Raw genomic sequence first — 23,547 nt, 5'->3', positions numbered from 1 at the left:
AGAACTTAAAGTACATGGTTTTTGATCTTGTCATTTTCAAATACCGTTTTTGAATAATTGTTTTTTTCATAGTAAAGCATCAACTGTTACTAAATTTTGCGTCTGTTTTGTTTTAGACTAGAGTCAAATGTTTGGTTTAGTTTCTTTTGCCCGTCAGCTTATCACGGAGTCACGGTGTCCTAATCATTCGCTCGCCACGCCGAAAGTCCGGTTCGAATCTCAATCTGAATCAGTGGTGGAGCCCATCATCTTGTGTTCCTTGTCATGCCATTCCTGGAGTGTTACAAAAAACGGCGTAAAATCATATTCCCTCATACACAAGATGCGACTCCCATGCCCCCTTTAAACTACGGGATAGTCGCGGAAACAATGTGGATACTACGCTAACCTTGACCTTATCACCAAGACGTGTTCAGACTCAGTGAGAGTGCATTATTTTAGCTAACATTATCCATGTCTCTCGACAGCTACAGCGCCAGTGTCGGTAGCTTCACGTCAATGATTAAAGCAGCGACGGCAACCTTCAACACCCAGGCCAAGCTGGAGGAGGTGAGAGAATGCATGAGAGAGGAAGGGCAACCTGGGGGATTTTAGGGTTGCTTATCTAATTTTTGGGAAATTTTCAATTTTGAAGAATGCCGTGCTATAGGTTGGGGAACTGAAGGAGTTTGAGTGGCTGTGTGGCTGTGTGGCTGTGTGGGTTTGTTTTTTGTTTTTTAAAATTATTTCTTTATTTTTATATATTTTTTTTAGGATTTTGGCATGGTATGGAATGATTTTGTAGTTTATTGAATGCGGCCTAGTAGACCTGTATTAATAAGGAAAATGCCTAATGCCTTGAAGTTTTGTAGGTCGTTTAGTGGGTTTTGAAGTGTTGCCAGAGATATTTGTTTGTTATAGTTTATTGTCCCAACGGTCATCATAATCATGGATGTACACTTAATATACGATGCTCCTGCCACTGTGTTAATATGTGAGGGGGCACGGGTGGCTCAGTCGTCTAAGGCGCCGCGATTCGCTGTGCAGAGTTGCGTCCCTTGGGCACGCCAGAAACCTATGGTTGTGGCTTCGAATCCCGGTTCGCCCCGATTATGTTTCTAGGTTTGTCAGCACCATACCCGTGTTCGTGGTTTTCACTGAAGTCGTAAACGTCTAAGACCTGCATCACTTGGGGCTTTCCTACCACATTAAGCTGACACGCCGTGATATGACTGGAATACTGTTAAAAGCGGCGTTAAACACAACTAACTTACTCACTCAATCACTGTTAATGTTTGAGATAATGCAATGACGTCATCCCCATTTGTTTGAATAGCTGGAGGAATTCGTGAGGGTGACCCCTAACCTCGGACCTGGTGCTGCGGCATTCGAGCAGGCGATTAGTCAGACAAAGTCCAACATTGAATGGATGTCGCTGAATTATCCAATTGTAAAGCAGTGGCTAGACAGCCTGAGGTCACGTCATCTGTTTCAAGGTGAGGGTCACGGGACCAACTGTCAAATCTTTAAATATGAAAGTCTGTTGTTTAACGCCGCACTCAGCAATATTCCAGCTGTATGCCGGCGGCCTGTAAATAATCGAGCCTGGACCAGACAATCCAGTGATTGATGTCATGAGCATCGATTGTTGTTTAACGCCGCACTCAGCAATATTCCAGCTGTATGACTGAGGTCAGCGAATACTCGAGTCTGGACCAGACAATCCAGTGATTGATATCATGAGCATCGATCTACGCAATTGGGATACGTTGACATGCATCAACCAAGTCAGCAAGTGTGACCACCCGTTTGCGACGTCAACACGCCGTCATTTAGCTGGGTTGTAGCAGAGTGTTGCGTTAACCAAGAAACAAACAAACATTAGTAACAGAGATACCTTACGTGTTCAAATCACCGAGAAGTGTTTTGTTACTTGTTTATTTACAACGGATATATCGAATAGTATTTAAGGATCCAGATGGTGATGTTAGATCATGCTTTTGCATGGAGTAGAGCAACACACACACACACACACACACACACACACACACGCACACGCACACATACACACACATACATACATACACACACACGCACACACACATACACACACACACGCACACGCACACGCACACACACACACACACACACATATACATATATTATTATATTATTATTATTATCATTATTATTTGTCGACATTTTTGCTGGCCATTATACATTCCAGAAATTGTTTCAGAACAATACTTAACTGATTATCTTGTGAAGATTGTATCGTGGGGCCAGATATGGTTTTGTTGATCCTTTCAGAGCACACAATGAACAACAACAACAAGCCTATTCACCAAAACGATTCTTTTTCGTTGTGTTTGGTATCATTCTTGTTTCAGATAAATGAATTCAACAAAACAACAAAATCACAGCTACCCGTGAATTCAACTGAAGGGGGGCAGTGTACGACAAGGGCGGACAACTCTATTTCATGTCAATTCGTGATCACTCGTGTCATTCCGGGACAAGCTTTCAGGTTACAGAAAAAATCGATTGATATCAGTAATGAATCATTGTCAATATTTACGAGTATATGGAAAAAGAATTTTAATTTCTGCAAATTTTCTCTTTGATACTAAATAAAGGCCACATCACATCGAGTCATTTGATATAAATTCTGAAATGTTTTCTGTTGTATTTGTTTTTTGGGAACGGGATTTCAAGTCCTCCGCGTGTCAGTAACTCGTAATGTTGCTCTATGGTAAATTCGCATCCACCTACATATACACTGAGACCGGACCATCTCGATAGTTTAGTGGATATAGCGTCTGGCTTGAGGAAGGAAGGTCGCTGGTTCGAACTCTGGTCGCGTCATAAAAAAAAGACGTTAATACATGGGACTTGTTGATACCCTGCCTGGCGCTCGGCATCAAAGGGATAAAACAAGGTCGACTCGAAGTCGGTATACTGTGTTTTAGAAGGACGTCCATGTTAAGAACTGCGGCATGGTTTCAGAGGCCTAGTACCACACATAGAGACACACACACACACACACACACACACACACACACACACACACACACACACACACACACACACACACACAGAGAGATACATAGACATGCTTTTGTTTGTTTGTTGTTTGACGCCGCACTCACCAATATTCCAGCTATATGACGGCGGTCTGTAAATAATCGAATCAGGACCAGACAATCCAGTGATTGACATCAGAAGCATCGATCCACACAATTGGGATCAATGACATGCATCAACCATGTCAGCGAGCCTGACCACCCGATCCCATAGGTCGCCTCTTACAACAAGCATGTTCGCCTTTGACGGCAAGCATTGGTTGCTGAAGACCTATTCTACCCCGGATCTTCGCGGGTCCGCCGTGATATAACTGGAATACTGCTCAAAGAGGCGTTAAACCAAACACATTATGATTGTGACAGTTCCACTCATGAACATCAATAACAGATTGAACACAAGTTTGCATCCCTTGAGCACGCCAGAAACCTATGATCTTGGGTTCAATTCCTGGTCCAACATGTTTCTAGGTTTGTCAGCACCATACCCGTACTCGTGGGTTTCATCAAAACGGTAAACGTCTGAGACCAACTGCGTGCCAGGCTATTATAATTGGGGGTTCGAACCCCAAAATGTGATTATGATTTTTGGTTTGCCTGCGTCATTTTTCCGTGCTATAAATGTCTAAGACCTGCATCACTTCAGGTTTTCCTTCTACATTATGTTGACTCGCCGTGATGTCACTGAATTTAAGTTCAAAGTGGCGTAATACTCCATAAAAACCGTATAATTACATTTAGTACTAACGACTAAATGACTTTATCGCGCGTATCCAAACCATGGGCTAATTACGTCTGTAACCCAACCACCCCTCGTAACCCAATCACCCCGGGCCACCACTCGGCACCGTGCCCGGGGAATAATCCCGCGCAAGCATCATCCCGCCCTTTGTTAGTCGGTCATTCGCGAGCAACCCTTCCCCAAGTACACACGTGTGTCACCGTATCTAATTCCATCCGTCACCCACTGGGTTGGCCATGCGCCGTTAAACCATTTGCCCTGCATGTAGGCCCCAAAGCCGGCGCCGCCCGCTGCGTCTGAAAACAGCTGGAGGAAATCGCTGTCCACCCATAGTTGGTCCTGAAACACTGAAATGCCGTTGTAACTCGTAAGAAATGTTAACCACATTTGTAGGTCTTCCTTGACCCAGCTGGTAATCCTAATGTGGTGAAATGGTTGCTTACCTTTGCTAAGCAGATCGATTAGCCTGCGGCTGAATGCCCTTGCCATTGGTATAGCCCTGCACATAAAGTTAAGCTTGCCTATGAGGGACTGAAGGGCCCTTTTTGTGACCTTGATGTTACCTGTTGACAGGATGTCATGGATTTCCCTTGTTGCCTCCTTGATCTTGGGCTCTGGGATTCTGATCTGCATCGCAATGGTGTCGATTTCCAGCCCTAGGAATGTCAGTTTGGTTGTGGGGCCCACCGTCTTGTCGTGCGCGATAGGAACCCCAAGCTGTTGAAGTGTATTCACGCATCCGTTGAGGTTGTCTGAGCAGTGGCTGGTGCCTGCTGTGCCCCCCTTTAGGAAGTCGTCCAGGTAATGCATGATCTGACACGTTGGAAGATGCGATTGCATGCACCATTGCAAGAAGGTACTAAACGTTTCAAATATGGCGCAAGATATGGAGCAGCCAAATGGTAAGCATTTATCGAAATAGAACTCACCTTCGAATCTGATGCCTAGCAGCTCGAAATCGGATGGGTGGACTGGTATAATTCTAAAGGCCGACTGAATGTCGAATTTTGCTAGTAGTGCTCCCTTTCCCAGTTGTTGAACCATATGGGTAGCTTCATCAAATCTGGCGTACACAACGGAGCAGGCCTCTGTGTCTATGAAGTCGTTTATAGATTTACCCCTGGGATAGGATAGATGGTGAATTAGACGGAATTCCTCCGCATGCTTACCCAGGTGCTGACCATATCCTGGCTGCTTCTTGGGCACCAGGCCTATTGGGGATACTTGGAGGTTGTCTAGGGGGGTGTCCTTGAAGGGGCCCGCCATCCTGCCAAGGTCGACTTCCTTTTGTAGTTTTTGTTTCACGTAGCCTGCCGTGTCTTGGTGCGTGGCTGATCGCAAGTTTCGTGCCAGGCGACCCGTGCGGCTTCCCTGGAACTCGAGCTTAAAGCCAAAGCTAAAACCTACCCATAAATAATTAGCATCTCTGTAATTGACCCTAGCATATTGGCGTAACCAAGGTGCCATTTCATTGAGGTCCACGGGGGAAGGGGCCATTGAATTTACCTGCCTTGCCGGGTTGTTTTCTGTTAGGAAAAGGCTGATTGGGCTTGTATGGGGTCGGTTGGACCCCATTCCCTCGAAAGCAGGTCCTAGAGCTATGGGAATGTTTGCCACACTTACCGCATTTGTGAGTGTACTTACAGTTAACCCTGCTACAGCCGAATTTATTGAAATCCCAGCATACCTGACTGGCGATGTCCCCCTGTACGCGTGTGATTGCGCCCCGTCCGCCTGATTCTGGTTGTAGTACCTGCTGTGTTACCATGTACTTCAGCCACAACTCCCCGTCGATGTTGTCCCAGCGTCGTGAGGGGTCCCTTGACATTCTGTGCCGGAATTGTTGGTCGTAGGTTGACCAGGCATCCCCCCCGAATCGAAGTGCCGCCGTCCTTATGGTTTCCATGTAGGACAGCAACCCCTGGGTTGTGCGGACCTCGGAGTGCCTACTAACATATATACACATGAAAATGTGGAAAGCTGAAGTCCAGCTCGCCAGGGACAGACGCTTTGGTTGCTGCTTAATTGGTTTAAAAATTACCTTACCTGAGGAGTCGTACGCAATGGTAATCGTACCGTCCTCGTGACTTCCCTCGGTGTTTGGTAGGATTGTGCCGAGGTCGACATACTCGCCACGCCAGATTTTTTCCCTCACCTGTTGTTTGACGTGCGCGTCTATCCCGTCCGCACGGAAGGAAAGGGAATCCCCGTATCCTGCGGTGTGATTGGCTGGCCAAGCCGCGTCACCGTCGGCCTCGTTGAGGGCATCGGGGATTCTCCCTATGTTGGGCGAAATGGCGGGCGAACTAAAACCACGCCTTACCTGTTGGTTTGCGCTAACCGGGCCAGGCGCTGAATGTTCCAGCAACTGGAGTATTTTTTCCAGTTGCTCGTTTACCTGGGTAGCCGAGTTGGCAGCCTGTGCGGCATTTACAAGCTGCGCCGATTGTACGTTAATTCTGTTGCCACCTTCGATATTGCCGTAATTGGCAGACTCACCATCAGCTGTTGCCTCCTGTACAATGTGTACTCCAGGGGTTTGTCTTCTGGTTGTCCTGGGCTGCTTGGCTCCCCTCACAAGCTTGTGGTTGGTACTCTGGTGCTTTGTGGCGGGGTTCTTGTGGGCTACACTGCTAGTAACAAATTAACTTGCTTCCAAATTAATACTCGTGCTTAAGGCTACCTGCTTTTCAGCGGGGACCTTTCCGGGGTTACCTGCTTCTCAGTGGGAACCTTGTCTTTCCCGACTTTTCAGCCGGGGAATCGTAAAATAACATACGTTGGGGCAAACAATTGCCACGTATATGGGCCCGGCGGCGGAAGTCGTCTTGTCAAGCGGTAGCTGACAGTTGGGTCCGCGGCGGGGGCCGCACAATGGTTTTGCTAATGGGGCCGGGCAGTGTGATCTGCTTTGGCCGGCTACCTGGGGCCGGGCAGCGGCAGTCTGACTTAGGCCAGCAGCGTGGAGCTGCTTTTGGCAACGTGGGAGTTGCCAAGCAATGGTAGCGGTTAAATATGCTACCGTGGGGGCCGGACAGCGGTAGCAGTCCCAGGCCAGCAGCGCTAGCTGCAATCGCCGTCGGCCACGCGCGTGGCCATGGCAACGGTAGCATTTTGGTATACACAATTAGCAGCTAAGTAGCCCACTAGTACCTGCACACCCTCGGCCATTTAACCCAACCTCATCTTCTGTTTTTATTATAGGCACGGGCACCCACGGCTCGGTGGCCCGTGCCTCTCCTTGGCATATCGCGGGATAAAGAGAGAGATATTGTTGGGTCCAGCAAATAAACCACCAAATCCTTGTCCCAAAGACTAACAATAATCCTTAAAACAATCAATGTAGGACTTTCTTTGTATTCACAAAAAGTGGTTGAGACAACGTGGATGCCCAAAAACTCAAAGGATTTGCTTGACAATTTGCAATCTCCGAAAAGAACCAAGTTCCATTCTGTCAAAATATTTGATTTTTCACAAACGTAAGAAAAACTTCCTTCCTTGATCCAAGGGGCTTTTGTTACAAAACATGGTGAACACAGATACAGTTACGTATCTATATTCAGAGGATCAGGACAATTCATCAAAATTGAAAGCAAATGCCATCTGAAGTTTACTGAGAAAACAATATGTGAAATGCTGGACTTCCTATATTGATAACATCAATGTAAACTTTGGAGGAAAGACATTTAGGCAAGACGTAGTTATCCCAATGGGCACCAAGTGTGCTCCCCTTCTTGCGGATCTGTTTCTTTATCCATATGAATCTGAAAGTCAAAACAAGGTAATCTGGCCAAGAAGTTTAAATTAAGCCCAGGTATATCGATGATCTGATATCGTTCATTAACCATCAAATAGCCAATTCCCTTCCACTGCTTTACCATCCAGAACTAGACAAAAAGGAGACCTGTGAGATACCGCCTCATCTGTTTTCATATTTAGATGTATGCAAAACGATTCAGAGTGATAAAACACTCTCCAAAAGACAATATGTGTCGATACTTAAAAAACCTCCCGAAACCCCCAACCAATCCAATGAAAATGGTTTGAAGAAACACAAGGACTCTAGCACGAACAGAAGGAAAAGAAAGTTTCACGGGGTGATGAATTTCGTTCGTGGGTTTTGTTTGACATTAAAAGCACGTTTTGTTCAGAGACATCATTTGTATTCTTTAGTTTTAAAGTAATTTCGGCTTCATTCACTGTTGGTGGCTATATATTGGTTGGTTGTTGTTTAACGCATCAACCATGTCAGCGAGCCTGACCACCCGATCCCGTTAGTCGCCTTTTACGACAAGCATAGTCGCCTTTTACGACAAGCACGGGTTGCTGAAGACCTATTCTACCCAGGAATCTTCACGGGTCGGCTTTATATTAATATTAATAGGTCTGTTATTCTGAATAAAGTCTTCACTCTTGATATGCTATGTATATTAGTATTGTGTACCAAGTAGAGATACCCGTGAAGATCCAGGGTAGAATAGGTCTTCAGCAACCCATGCTTGCTGTAAAAGGTGACTCTGTTTGTCGTTACAGGCGACTAACGAGATCGGGTGGTCAGGCTCGCTGACTTGGTTGATGCATGTCATCGTATCCCAACTGCGTGCATCGATGCTCATGATACTAATCTCTGGATTGTCTGGTTCAGACTCGGTTATTTACAGACCGCCGTCATATAGCTGGAATATTGCTGAGTGCGGCGTTAAACAACAAACAAACAACATAGATGAGATATGGTAGAAATATGATGCGTCTGAAGAGAGACTGAGATGAACGAGGTTTGTGAGGACGAGAGATATAGATAGCTGAGAGTAATATAAACTGACGTCCAAAAGAAACTTTACCAGAGTTTGAAATCACTCTTGCTCAAAAACAACAAAACATACATGCATGAAGTAAAGTGTATTGAGAAGATCAATATATCAACATAATCAACACTGAAAATGACAATCATACCGCGACCGAGAATGACGTCAGAGCCCCCCCCCCCCCCCCCCCCCCCCCCCCCAAAGTTGGGTGTGGTACAAAACTCGAGCTTTCAGAATCATGGACAATAGGCAGAGTACATAAACAATCGCTCACGTTCAATAACAAGTCACAAGTAGCGTGTGTGACCACCAAATGCCTCAATACACGCAAACACTCTTCGACGCACAGAAAAAGTCAGTCGTCTGATGAGGTCACGTGGGATTTGACGCCATTATTCTTGGAGGGCCAAGATCAGTTCTTGCCGTATGGCTGGAGAGTGTGGTCGTTGTCGAACACGACGATCCATCAAGTCCCAGAGGTGTTCTATGGGGGACATGTCGGGTGAGCGTGCAGGCCACAGCAGGACGTTGACGTTGTTGGCTGCGAGGAAGTTAGTGGCAATTCTGGCTGTATGGGCTCTAGCGTTGTCATGCTGATAAATGACACCACGTGGCTGCTGTTTGAGAAATGGTAATACAACTGGACGAAGAATGTTATCCATGTAACGCTGAGATGTCAAGTTTCCGTCAACGATGACCAGAGGTGTCCTCTCCTGCCCACAGATCCCTCCCCAAACCATGACACTCCCTCCACCATATGGTACGACCTCCTGCACGCAACACGCCGCCGTTAAACACGTTCGGCGGTAAACACGTTGTCTTCCATCAGCCCTAAACATACAGAATCGACGTTCGTCAGTGAAGACAACCCTCTGCCAGTCACGTCGTTGCCAACGTCGTACAGTCCGGGCCCATCTCAATCGCAGACGACGATGTTGCGCTGCCAATAGCTGTTCTCTGTATGGTCTAAACTCCCTGATTCCATGAGCCCTGAGTCTCCTGGCCACTGTCTGTCGACTAACCCTGTGACCTAAGGCATTTGTCGCCGATGACGTCACTGTCAGGAAGCGATTTCGGAGGTGCAAGGTACGCAAGTACCGGTCATCATGGGTCGTGGTCACCCTGGGTCTGCCTGTTCTTGGCCTGTCAGTGGTCCGCCCTGTCTGTCTGTAACATTGCATCAAGTTGGTAACGGCAACACGGGAGCAACCGAAGGTTCGTGCAATATGGGCGTGTGTGGCTCCCATCTGTACCATACCAAAGGCTCGTTCACGTTGTTCGACTGTGAGTCGTGGCATTTCTTTTGTTTTTTTATCACTGTGGATGTCTGACTTGCCGTTGCAATCGTTTTATACCCTTACCCGCACGTGCATTAGCAGTTGTCCGTGGTGCACGTGTTTTTCACTTTTTCGCGTGTTATCTCGCAAACATGTAACATACGATTAACATTTTCTGCATACATTATTGTTGTATTTAGGTTATTAGTTTTAGATAGACTTCATCGAAAAAATTTTTATACTTTGTCTGAAATTTATATTTTCAGTTGGTAAAGTTTCTTTTGGACGTCAGTTTATATAACAGCAGTAAAAGGTTCCTGTGCATCATTGTCTATCATGGGAAATAGTTACAGACTGTAATTAGATTGTAAAAACCTGACCAACAAAGTCAACATAAACTGCCAATATATAAAATACGTTTATTGGAAGACAAAAAAATCTAAAATATGCACAATATAATCAAAAGCACGGGACCCGTGAAGATCCGGGTTAGAATAGGTCTTCAACAACCCTTGCTTGCCATAAGAGGCGATTATGCTTGTCGTAAAAGGCGACTAACGGGATAGGGTGGTTAGGCTCGCTGACATGGTTGATGCATGTCGTCGTATCCCAATTGCGTGGATCGATGTTCATGATGTCAATCACTGTATTTTACAGACCGCCATCATACAGCTGGAATATTGCTGAGTGCGGCGTCGAACAACAATCAAAGAAACAAACAAAACTTTATATGGTAAGTTTCCTCAAATAGGGACGATAGAGTTTGTAAACTGTTCTATAAGCTGGAAGTAGCTGAGTACAAAATTAAAGGATTAACTAATAGTATGTATATTTCACTATATTTCACTACCCGCTGTGATAATGCTGGAAAAGCGGCTTAAAACAATACTATATTTCACTATGTCATACAACCTGTACTGACATACTAACATTTTAGTCAGCAGACCAAGTCTTGTTTAAATAGAATGTTAAAGCTTGCCGGGTGTGCCAACAAGGAGGGAGGAAAGCAGATGCACTGTTTACAATTCAAATGAATCAGGTATTCAACGTAAAGCGAGCGGGTCTCAGCAGCAAAGTGGTTAATATGGCAGGTATTCTCCAAAACCCTGTTCTGTGAGCCACTCTTTGATGACGTCACCGTTAGTCTCTAGCCAATCCATATCAGCCTGCGTCTTCTTGATGGCCTCTTGAAATGAAGTCTGATATGCCTCTGCCTGTGTAGTGTTGGCAAATGATTGCAGCTGAAATATACAGTACATACAACTGACAACAGCAGTTTATATGTCTGTAAAACATCAGTCAAATATGGTTACTCATCTCACCCTAAACTACTGATCAAAACAACAATTTAAAAGGGATCTACCACTAGCTTGCCTGAATTAGCACCCCTCTGATTTAGAATAAAAAGTTTCCTGTTATGTAAAAGAATCACTCCTGTGTAACTCTATTTCTACCATCTTTTGCTCCCTTTTCGAGTAAAACGTATTTGTTGTTCATAATTTGAACCCAGATCCGGGCACATCTAAGGGACATAACCGTGCATATCGTTTCGCTTGTGTTGTACCGAAAGGAATCACCAAACAAATTTGGAACGTATAATGAACTTTCACACAAAATAAAAGCAACGAAATAAATGTTATAAGTTTCAATTATCATCGAACTAAATATTGAATAAATATTGCCTGACGATGCAAACAACTTTTGAATCAATTTATTTATTCAGTACCGTCACGTTATGACACCATCGTATCCCATTTGCTGGAATATTGCTGAGTGCGGAGTTAAACAACAAACCAACCAACAAACAAACAACGTTATGACACAGGCTGAACTACAGCAAAACGTACATCAAAATGTTAAAAAAATATGTTAGGATGAAGATACAACTTAGTCTTTATGAATAGTTGGCCTCACTGTGACTATGCTGGACATACAGTTTTAACGTTTGCATTCTATTACATTTCTTGTATATTGACGTGACGTCCACGCTCAATTTCCAAATAATGACAACGTTAACGAAAACGAGAAAGATCAGACTTTCTTAGCGTTCCGAAGTTTAAATCGCTTCCTCAATTTATAAAATTTATAGAAACTTTGAATTTTTGAACTTGCAAGTAAACAGCTTCATTTAGAAATATATGTTTGTTCCATACAGTTGCAATAACCAAATATCTCGAAGTCATAATCTACACAGACAATTTCTTAACTTTGTATCACAATTTACCCATGAAGCTATGCGCTGCGAACGAACTGAATACAAACCTACCTCATTCACAAAGTATTCCTTGTTGTAACCAGATGGTAGATTCGTTATCAGCGCGGATAGGGCGGCTTGGCCGAGTCTTCAAGGGAAAGAAATATGTTATCGGTTTTCACATTTTGCTATTATACACGTGGGAACATTTACGTAGCGCGTCAGCTTAATGTGGGAGGGAAACCTATGATTGTGGGTTCGAATCCCGGTTCGCCCCGATTATGTTTCTAGGTTTGTCAGCACCATACCCGTCCTCGTATGTTTCACCGAAGTGGTGAACGTCTGAGATCTGCATCACTTCGGGCTTTCCTACCACATTAAGCTGACACGACGTGATATAACTGGAATACTGTTAAAAGCGGCGTTAAACCCAACTCACTCACTCACTAATGTGGGAGGGAAGCCCGAGAGGATTCAAGCAGGCATCCATTAGAACGGGTATGATGCTGATAAATAGATGGCCATAATACGGGCGCATCTCGGATTCGAACCCATGGTCACAGGCAACTCTGGCACTCATCTCTGCACAGCGACTTGCGGCACGTTAGATGACAGCGCCTTCGTGCCCCTTGGTGAAACGTCGACATAATTGAGACAATTGTCAGAGTCTCATAGGAGGAAATTTAGTAGGAAAGGGTTCTGCCGGGACAAGAGTTACGTACGAACTGACTTCGATAATATGCACACCGGAATTTTGTTTAGAACTCCATAAATACAAATACATATTGATGTCTATCCATAAATAAGTACGTTCTACAATAATAACTTCACAGACTGCTTATCTGCCGGGGATTATGTGGACGAATATTGCTGAAATATCTCTCACTTGTTGTGTAGAGTCAGGAAGTTGCTCTTGATAAAGTTCCATGTCATTTCTCTGGCCGCTGCATTCTGGCCCACGTTGTATATCACGGAAACCGCATGTGAAGAGGGAAATGTCGTATTGTCCAAAGCCTTGTCCAGCATTCTGAAACGATAAACTGGTTGAGATGAACAACGCTTCATGTTCATCATCATCATCGTCATCATCATCATCATCATAAATAACGTTATATTCATCAACATCATCATCATGTTCAATGACATTATGTTCATCATCATTATCATCATCACCATGTTCAATATCATTATGTTCATCATCATCGTCACCATGTTCAATATCATTATCTTCATCATCATCACAATGTTCAATATCATTATCTTCATCATCGTCACAATGTTCAATATCATTATCTTCATCATCGTCACCATGTTCAATATCATTATCTTCATCATCATCACAATGTTCAATATCATTATCTTCATCATCGTCACCATGTTCAATATCATTATCTTCATCATCGTCACCATGTTCAATATCATTATCTTCATTATCGTCACAATGTTCAATGTCATTATGTTCATCATTATCACAAAGTTCAATATCATTATCTTCATCATCGTCACCATGTTCAATATCATTATGTTCATCATCATCACAATGTTCAATATCATTATCTTCATCATCGTCACAATGTTCAATGTCATTATGTTCATCATTATCACAAAGTTCAATATCATTATCTTCAACATCATCACCATGTTCAATATCATTATCTTCAACATCATCACCATGTTCAATGTCATTATGTTCATCATCGTCAAAATGTTCAATGTCATTATGTTCATCATCATCACCATGTTCAGTGTCATTATCTTCAACATCATCACCATGTTTAATATCATTATCTTCATCATCAGCACCATGTTCAATGTCATTATGTTCTTCATCATCACCATGTTCAGTGTCATTATGTTCATCACCATCATCACAAAGTTCAATATCATTACCTTCATCATCATCATCCTCATGTTCAATATCATTATCTTCATCATCAGCACCATGTTCAATGTCATTATGTTCTTCATCATCACCATGTTCAATATCATTATCTTCATCATCAGCACCATGTTCAATGTCATTATAGTCTTCATCAGCACCATGTTCAATATCATTATCTTCATCATCAGCACCATGTTCAATATCATTATGTTCACCATCATCACAAAGTTCAATATCATTATCTTCATCATCATCATCATGTTCAATGTCATTATCTTCATCATCATCATCATCATCATCACCATGTTCAATGTTATTATCTTCATCATCATCACCATGTTCAGTGTCATTATGTTCATCATCATCACCATGTTCAGTGTCATTATGTTCATCATCAACACCATGTTCAGGGTCATTATGTTCATCATCATCACCATGTTCAATGTCATTATCTTCATCATCATCATCATCACCATGTTCAGTGTCATTATGTTCATCATCATCACCATGTTCAGTGTCATTATGTTCATCATCATCATCACCATGTTCAATGTCATTATCTTCATCATCATCATCATCACCATGTTCAATGTCATTATCTTCATCATCATCATCATCACCATGTTCAATGTCATTATCTTCATCATCATCATCATCACCATGTTCAGTGTCATTATGTTCATCACCATCCGTTTTTGTTCTGACTTTCCGAAATATAGACAGGCAACAAATCAAGCACTGTTTGCAACATATTTCCAAATAAAACGGTGAGCTATCTTATCCTATATGTACAGTAACTATATTGAAATAAAGGAAACAATATCGACTATCACTGGAAGAAAAAGCATATTTTCCAAGCTTGGAAAGAACATGAACAGATTCATCTTTGTCCATGTCTGGATACACCAAAACTCTCTGCAAACTTCACAGAAAGATATTAACTCAGCTCTCCTAAACTAGCCAAACCTTTCCATGGTTTTGACAAATGATATTTTCGTCCGTCACCACTTATTCCAAGAAGGAAAACTTTTGAAATGTTGGGAAAAAGAGATTCTAATTACTATTTAACTCGTAATATCCCGTAACCCCTCAAGTAGCACATGTAAAAAAAAGTCTTGGCTCCATGTTTGCATTGTGAAACGGGTCCCGAAGACATATCACCTCTGTAACAGCCACGGCTGGGTCGTGCAGAACAGAGAGTAGAAGGAACTTCCTCTGATGGTGTTTGACTGCTGGTATTGGCTGTATGCAAAGTTCCATTCTTCTATTCCCCCGTATCTGACAGCGTTACAGGTTACAACGTCCATGAGGTTGGGATCGATCCTACAACAGAGAGTGTAAATACCTGAATATATTTGTAGGTTAGCGCTTTACTCAGGAGAATTCCAGCAATAGGACGGCAGTCTGTAAATAATCGAGTCTGGACAGTGACTAAAACTTTAGTAGTTTCAACGTGATCCGCGATCACTGAATCCACTATACTATCATATTCAGTGGTAGTTCTATGGCTCTTTTATCGTCGGGGGCGGTCGGGTAGCCTAGTGGGTAAAGCGTTCGCTCGTCACGCCGAGGACCCGGGTTCTATTCCCGACAAGGGTACAGTGTGTGAAGCCCATTTCTGGTGTCTCCCGCCGTGATATTGCTGGAATATTGCTAAAAGCGGCGTAAAACCATACTCACTCACTCTTTTATCACTGCTTTTTCAGATTAATGTGGGACGATTGTTTGTTTGTTAGTTATTTAACGCCGCACGTAGCAATAGTCCGACCTGTACATAATAGGATGTGGTCCAGACAATCGAGTGATTGACATCATGAGCATCGATCTACGCAACAACCAAGTTTGCAAGCCTGCCCACCCGATCCAATTAATCGCCTTTTACAAATATGGGTTGCTGGAGACCAATCCTAAACCGGATCCTTATGGGAAATGTGGGACGTTTACCACAATGGTAAATCCAAAGACCATTCCTCAATAACATTGACTCTGCTTTAATTCTTTCTTTTATATTGTGTATTAATTGTTTATTCTTTTTCCCTTCTTTCTTTCATATTATGTATCAATTTTCAGCTTTGCTTTAATTCTTTCTGTTATATTGTGTATTAATTGTTCAGCTCTGCTTTTATTCTTTATGTTATATTATTTATTTATTGTTGAGCTTTGATTTTATTCTTTCGTTTATATTCTGTATTAATTGTTCAACTCTGCTTTAATTCTTTCTTTTATATTGTGTATTTATTGTCCCGCTCTTCTTCTAGTCTTTCTTTTTTATTATACATTAATTGTCCAGCTTTGCTTTTATTCTTTCTTTTGTTTTATGTATCAATTGTTCGGCTGTGCTTTCATTCTTTCTTTTATATTATGTATTGATTGTTCAGCTCTGTTTTTCTTCTTTCTTTTATATTATTGTAAATTGTCCAGCTCTTCTTTTATTCTTTCTTTTATACTATTTTAAATTGTTTAGCTCTGTTTTTCTTCTTTCTTTTATATTATTGTAAATTGTTCAGCTCTGCTTTTATTCTTTATTTTATAAATCGTATTTATTGTCCAGCTCTTCTTTTATTTTATATTTTATATCATTGTAACTTGTTCAGCTCTGCTTTTATTCTCTGTTTTATATTGTGTATTAATCGTCAAGCTCTTCTTTTATTCTTTCTTGGATATTATGTATTAATTGTTCAGCTCTGTTTTTCTTCTTTCTTTTATATTATTGTAAATTGTCCAGCTCTTCTTGTATTCTTTCTTTTATATTATTGTAAATTGTCCAGCTCTTCTTTTATTCTTTCTTTTATACTATTGTAAATTGTCCAGCTCTTCTTGTATTCTTTCTTTTATATTATTGTAAATTGTCCAGCTCTTCTTTTATTCTTTCTTTTATACTATTGTAAATTGTCCAGCTCTTCTTTTATTCTTTCTTTTATAATATTGTAAATTGTCCAGCTCTTCTTTTATTCTTTCTTTTATATTATTGTAAATTGTCCAGCTCTTCTTGTATTCTTTCTTTTATATTATTGTAAATTGTCCAGCTCTTCTTTTATTCTTTCTTTTATACTATTGTAAATTGTCCAGCTCTTCTTTTATTCTTTCTTTTATACTATTGTAAATTGTCCAGCTCTTCTTTTATTCTTTCTTTTATACTATTGTAAATTGTCCAGCTCTTCTTTTATTCTTTCTTTTATATTATTGTAAATTGTCCAGCTCTTCTTTTATTCTTTCTTTTATACTATTGTAAATTGTCCAGCTCTTCTTTTATTCTTTCTTTTCAATTATTGCAGATTGTCCAGCTCTTTTTTTATTCTTTTCTTATATTATTGTAAATTGTTCAGCTCTGCTTTAATTCCTTCTTTTCTATTATGTATTAATTGTTCAGCTCACCTGTTGTTGACGGTGTCCATCATCCACTCCCGGTACAGTCGCAGAGCATCGTCCATACATTCTTGGACTCCAAATGTACAGGCATAGTTGGAACCACGGCTTATCTGAAATCTGATCACATTCACATGTTGATATACAGTGTAAAACTCTTGTTCTAACTTAAAAATACTCTACTGTGAATGGTCAATCTGAGGTTTCAAACCACAATATCAACTTCTGATTGAAACAGCTGATTTGACCGCTGCATCACTGGACCGGAGAAGCTCATATTTCTAAACAAGTACTCCTTGTCATTTTGTTTTAGTGTTTGTTTGCTCCGCACTCAAGCTATATAGGGTAGTGTACATCGTATGTGACGGAAATGAGCACTGTGGCCATTTAAACTAATTATAGACTATCTGGCTCAAGGGAAATTGTTGTATTGTCAATTGGGATATAACTGCACCTCAACACCTAAAGACCAAGAAAGAATAATTTTCACATAATGAGGCCATATCAATATATATGTCGTAAAAAAAACAAAATATTAAATAAATATGAAATGTTTGAATTTAATACAACACGAGATTGGCACCAGATGTCAAAATGTCTGACTTGTTGAGTGTACTGAGAGTTTGTTTAGACTGTATGAGATGAAAGAGCTATACCCATACATAACGAGGTTTTGATTGATTGTTGTTTTACTCAGCAATATTTCAGCAAAACCGGTGATTGATGTTAAGAGCAACGTCCCCGGCCGTCGGGGTACGATGGCACGCAATCAAGCAAGTCACCGAGCCTGACGACCCCATTTGTCCGCCTCTGATTACCAGATTTTGGAAGACGCTCTATCTGAACCCAATAAATACACGTGTGAGTCCACTTTGTTTAGTATGACGCGTACAACCGTCCTTTCGCTCTCCTGGCAGACGCTCTATCCATTTAACCACGGAGGCGGTCCTTATACTTACATGTCTATTGGAAGAGTGTCATCTTGTATGTTCATTCTGTAGTGATTGTAGGTCTTGTTTGCACTGACCCTCATGAATTCCTAAAATAAATATTTATATTTTTTTAATATCTGTGAACGTTAAACATACCTGTACGTATTGCGATAGTTAATTTTAAAAAGGAAAATCATCCTTCTACGTCTATCTGCTCTGTGGTTGTAGCTCAAGACTGTCCCCGACTCGATTGTTACATGCTGATGCTTATCCTCGATAATCCTGTGCATTATATTCCATTCTATTATGATAAATGCCCTGAACCCATCCGCCAACATAGCTCCATGTAGGGTGTGAAGTCACCATCGTTATCTTTATCAGCAAACATGTCGCATAGAATTTCTCTCGCTCATGTGTACAGTTCTATTGTACGGCGAGTTTTAGTGTAACGTATTTCGAATCGGACCCAAAATGAAGCTATGTTAGCTATGGTGGGTATGTATCATTATAGAATGGAGGTATCATACCCTGAATAAACGAGGATGGTATATTATTTAAAATTTATCATTTCTTATTTAATTCGTCGAACCAAAAATACTCAAGTATGGAATATGATTATACTTTCATTTTGCTAACATACAGGACGAAATAAGGATAGGGGGAAACAGCTTGGCTTCTCACGAAATACTTTTAAACATTTTTCTACAATTTTCATTTCAACTGTTAGTTTGAAACACATGACCTCGTAATAACGTCTTTAGTAGACCTGATGAGATATCTTTAAACAAAACTAACCCTGAAGGCACCGTAGAATTGACTTTGTTCCACAACAGCTATAAGGTAGTCGTCATGTCGTGTGAACGCTCGCCAAGAGACATAGTCCACATCGTTCTTGAGGAAATTCAAAGTGCGAAGCGCTATTCCCATCGTCACAAGGCCGGTTCTAAAAGAAACAGTTCCCACTTGGATCTGATATTAAGCTACATATGATTCAGTGCGTGAATTTAATAGTGGCTGTCCAGGACATTGTGGTACAGTTACGTCTCTTATATGTAGCGGACCCCTACAATCGTGGGTTTGAAGCCCAGATTTGTATTAATTCTTAGCACCAACGTGTGCTCGTAGGTTTCACCTAAACTAGGACCTGCATCACACGAAACTTTCCGCTAACATGAAGCTGACACACCATGATAGAGCGGTATCTATGTTGGGACTGAATCTTTTCTCCAGCATGAAGCTGACACGCCGTGATAGAGGGGTATCTATGTTGGGACTGAATCTTTTCTCCAGCATGAAGCTGACACGCCATAATAGGGCAGTATCTATGTTGGGACTGAATCTTTTCTCCAGCATGAAGCTGACACGCCATTATAGAGGGGTATCTATGTTGGTACTGAAGCTTCCCTCCAGCTTGAAGCTGACACACTGTGATAGAGCGGTATCTATGTTGGTACTGAAGCTTCCCTCCAGTTTGAAGCTGACACACTGTGACAGAGCGGTATCTGTGTTGGGACTGAAGCTTCCCTCCAGCTTGAAGCTGACACACTGTGATAGAGCGGTATCTATGTTGGGACTGAAGCTTCCCTCCAGCTTGAAGCTGACACACTGTGATAGAGCGGTATCTATGTTGGTACTGAAGCTTCCCTCCAGCTTGAAGCTGACACACTGTGATAGAGCGGTATCTATGTTGGTACTGAAGCTTCCCTCCAGCTTGAAGCTGACACACTGTGATAGAGCGGTATCTGAGATGGGACTGAAGCTTCCCTCCAGCTTGAAGCTGACACACTGTGATAGAGCGGTATCTGAGATGGGACTGAAGCTTCCCTCCAGCTTGAAGCTGACACACTGTGATAGAGCGGTATCTGAGATGGGACTGAAGCTTCCCTCCAGCTTGAAGCTGACACACTGTGATAGAGCGGTATCTGAGATGGGACTGAAGCTTCCCTCCAGCTTGAAGCTGACACACTGTGATAGAGCGGTATCTATGTTGGGACTGAAGCTTCCCTCCAGCTTGAAGCTGACACACTGTGATAGAGCGGTATCTGAGATGGGACTGAAGCTTCCCTCCAGCTTGAAGCTGACACACTGTGATAGAGCGGTATCTGAGATGGGACTGAAGCTTCCCTCCAGCTTGAAGCTGACACACTGTGACAGAGCGGTATCTGAGATGGGACTGAAGCTTCCCTCCAGCTTGAAGCTGACACACTGTGATAGAGCGGTATCTGAGATGGGACTGAAGCTTCCCTCCAGCTTGAAGCTGACACACCGTGATAGAGCGGTATCTGTGTTGGGACTGAAGCTTCCCTCCAGCTTGAAGCTGACACACCGTGATAGAGCGGTATCTGTGTTGGGACTGAAGCTTCCCTCCAGCTTGAAGCTGACACACTGTGATAGAGCGGTATCTGTGTTGGGACTGAAGCTTCCCTCCAGCTTGAAGCTGACACACCGTGATAGAGCGGTATCTGTGTTGGGACTGTATGGTCAATAAATACATCACACAGCTAAAGAGTTGAACATGCAAAGTAGCGCCCAATCAATACTCAAGAATAACAGTGACCCTATCATCCCCAGGTAAGCAGTGGCCATTCCATCCCCAGGTAAGCAGTGACCATTCAATCCCCAGGTAAGGAATGACCATCCCTCTCCTTCCTTCAAACAAGACTCACAATAGGAATGCTACTTACTGTTGCAGTGCCCATGCGTCGTTAATAAGTTGTGCTCTGGTCAATGGTGGAAACACCTGAAAATACATGAGTGCAGTTACCCCATCCTCGACTGTCAAGGGTATTATATCTCCATCTTGCAGAAATGTACTGGACCGATCGAATCATAATACAGTTGCGATATGAATTAACTCCGGTCAATAGAAAAATCTAAGATAGTTGGATAAAACCAAATTAGAATAAAAAGTAGGATATAAAGGTCGGATTTAGCATAAGAGTAGGATAATTAAAACGTCAGAAAATAACGAAAACAAAATATCCATTGTAGCAGAACAGGAATAATGGAAAAGAAGTTATACATTATGATAACTATGACTGATGATAATACCATGTCTTAATATAACGGCAACAAAAATACATGTAAGATGCAGCATCTTTTGTCCAGTGAGGGAGGGGGTAGACAAGTTGATTCAGAGTTTACACCGAAAGCCCGGGTTCGATTCCCCACATGTTTCGGTGACCCGTGAAGATCCGGGGTAGAATAGGTCTTCAGCAACCCAAGCTTGCCGTAAAACGTCACTATGCTTGTCGTAACAGGCGACTAACGGGATCGGGTGGTCAGGCTCGCTGACTTGGTTGATGCATGTCATCGATCTCAATTGCTTGGATCGATGCGCATGATGTCAATCACTGGATTGTTTAGTCCAGACTCGATTATTTACAAACTGCCGTCATATAGCTGGAATATTGCTGAGTGCGGAGGTAAACAACAAACCAACCAACCATGTCACCGACTCTGCCCACCCGATCTTTTTAATTCTCTTAAGACCAGCACAGGTCAGCTAAAACAAGAAAGGGCGTTGAATCAATTCGGTAATGTATGAAACAGATAATTTGTTTTCGGAAATATTGGAAAACATAGGTTTGACCAAGGTTTTGAAAAAAGAAGAAAAGTGTTTGCTTGACATGCTAGATGAACTGCAAAAATGCGTTGTGAAAACTACAATTGTTCGGTTCCTCTTTTCAGAAATAAAGGGTGGTCGGTCCCGACAGTACAAGACTTCGCCCTGAAGCTTTCTTCGCGCACTGAATAATTACCCTAGCCATCAAACATTCTTCCGGCCCTGAAACACTCTTTCCGCCCTGAAACATTCTTCCAGTCCCGAAACATGTTTCCAGCCCCTAAACATTGTTAACACCCTGAAACATTCTCCTAGCCCTTGAACTTTCTTTGCGACCTGAAAACATTCTGCTAGCCCCGAAACATTCTTCTCGCACCGAAACATTCTTCCAGCCCTGAAACATCCTTGCCGCCCGGAAACATTCTTCATACCCTGAAACACTCTTTTAGCCCCGAAACATTCTTCACACACTGAAACATTCTCCTAGCCCAAGAACTTTCTTTCCGCCCTGAAACATTCTTCTAGCCCCGATACATTCTTCCCGCCCCGAAACATTCTTTCAGCACTGAAACAATCTTGCCGCCCGGAAACATTCTTTATACCCTGAAACATTCTTCTAGCCCCGAAACATTCTTTACACACTGAAACATTCTCCTAGCCCTTGAACTTTCTTTACGCCCTGCAACATTCTTCTAGCCCTGAAACATCCTTCCCGCCCTGAAACATTGTAAACTGCGTCACCTACTGTGTGGTCCAGCTCCAGCTGTTTAACGAGCGCCATCCAGTTTCTCTCTTCATAGTTGACCCTGTAGTAACCGTACTGTTGGACATTCACGACCACCCATGCGTCATTCTGTGAAGGGTCGGGGACAACAGGATCAATGATGTTTTCTGTTGAGAAAATACAATTACATAGCTATTTTCTATATTGAAATGATGACTGTTCCGGATTAGCTGATAATACACACAGCCCCACCCAACCTGTAGTGGCAATGTTGGGGTGCCTGTATCTACACATGTTCCTATGCGGGTTGCGTATAACCCCTACACTAATATCACGTCGTGTCAGCTTGATTGGGGGGATGAAAGTCGAAATTATACTTGTCTTTGATGGTTTCAACCAAGTCATAACAAGGTCATATATTCAGTATAGATACTACTTACTGTCTGCTTCTGTCTTTGCCAACCATACAATGTCGTTGTAGCTGTACTTCTTGTTTAAATTGCTGCTGTTCTTGCTCGAGGCGATAGTGATAGGGATTGTCCATTTGTAACTGCAAAAATAAAGCATTCCCGTCAGGTTGAATATTGCTGAGTGCGGCGTTAAAAAAACAAACAAACAAACAAATCTTTCCTGCTTTTAACTTTATCATAAATATTTTACATAACTTCGCTATGTTCCTAATCGTCGATTATTACAAAGTAACTTCATTTAATACATTTAAGGTTAAATATAATAATAATCATGTTTGAGTTGTTTCTTCTCTCTTTCAAATGGAGGACACATAATGGTGAAATTCATCACCTCCCCTTCCTGTTTCAACTAAATTCATCACATGTGTCTTACAATTGTCAGAATGGTCCTTTTCTTTCAGATGATGGTATTTTTCTCCTTCCTGTTTCAACTGGTAAATTGTGATTAGATGTTCTGAATCTAAGTAAATGTCTCCAAATGATGCCCTCTGTATTAATTAAATAGTTCATAAAATTAAATTGTCATGCTTT

At 42.1% G+C, this 23,547-nt stretch overlaps 4 protein-coding genes across 5 annotated transcripts in view; 1 reads left to right on the top strand and 3 right to left on the bottom strand.

The window, feature by feature from the left end:
- Window positions 1–2,657, top strand: part of LOC124140763 (aminopeptidase N-like) — a 28,468-nt gene extending 25,811 nt beyond the window's left edge. Inside the window, exons 20-22 of the mRNA XM_046508495.2 lie at window positions 468–549; window positions 1,316–1,475; window positions 2,370–2,657. Coding sequence (XP_046364451.2) covers window positions 468–549; window positions 1,316–1,475; window positions 2,370–2,377 — 250 coding nt within the window. The 3' untranslated portion in view covers window positions 2,378–2,657. The remainder of the gene's footprint in view (window positions 1–467; window positions 550–1,315; window positions 1,476–2,369) is intronic.
- Window positions 2,658–3,951: 1,294 nt separating this feature from the next.
- On the bottom strand, window positions 3,952–5,067 carry LOC125375862. The gene has a single exon (XM_048386765.1). The coding sequence runs from the start codon at window positions 5,065–5,067 to the stop codon at window positions 3,952–3,954; it is 1,116 nt and encodes a 371-aa protein (XP_048242722.1).
- A 192-nt stretch (window positions 5,068–5,259) lies between these two features.
- Window positions 5,260–6,914, bottom strand: LOC125375861. Its single transcript, XM_048386764.1, has 2 exons — window positions 6,824–6,914; window positions 5,260–6,426 (listed from the first exon to the last, which is right to left on the bottom strand). Exons 1-2 carry the CDS (start codon window positions 6,912–6,914, stop codon window positions 5,270–5,272), a joined length of 1,248 nt encoding a protein of 415 aa, XP_048242721.1. The 3' UTR covers window positions 5,260–5,269.
- A 3,913-nt stretch (window positions 6,915–10,827) lies between these two features.
- The window catches only part of LOC124140760 (aminopeptidase N-like), a 79,299-nt gene continuing 66,579 nt past the window's right edge, over window positions 10,828–23,547 (bottom strand). For both annotated transcript variants that reach the window (XM_048386778.1, XM_046508493.2), the window contains exons 13-22: window positions 22,987–23,096; window positions 22,568–22,713; window positions 20,942–20,997; window positions 19,053–19,200; window positions 18,285–18,364; window positions 17,335–17,445; window positions 15,121–15,282; window positions 12,964–13,104; window positions 12,150–12,225; window positions 10,828–11,124 (exon numbers count right to left, since the gene is read on the bottom strand). In XM_048386778.1, coding sequence (XP_048242735.1) covers window positions 10,963–11,124; window positions 12,150–12,225; window positions 12,964–13,104; window positions 15,121–15,282; window positions 17,335–17,445; window positions 18,285–18,364; window positions 19,053–19,200; window positions 20,942–20,997; window positions 22,568–22,713; window positions 22,987–23,096 — 1,192 coding nt within the window. In that variant the 3' untranslated portion in view covers window positions 10,828–10,962. The remainder of the gene's footprint in view (window positions 11,125–12,149; window positions 12,226–12,963; window positions 13,105–15,120; window positions 15,283–17,334; window positions 17,446–18,284; window positions 18,365–19,052; window positions 19,201–20,941; window positions 20,998–22,567; window positions 22,714–22,986; window positions 23,097–23,547) is intronic.

The sequence above is a fragment of the Haliotis rufescens genome, unplaced genomic scaffold, assembly GCF_023055435.1.
Source record: "Haliotis rufescens isolate VD_foot unplaced genomic scaffold, xgHalRufe1.0.p SCAF_60, whole genome shotgun sequence".
NCBI lineage: Eukaryota > Metazoa > Mollusca > Gastropoda > Lepetellida > Haliotidae > Haliotis > Haliotis rufescens.
Note: the sequence above shows the minus strand (reverse complement) of the source record. Positions and strands in the feature narration are given on the sequence as shown.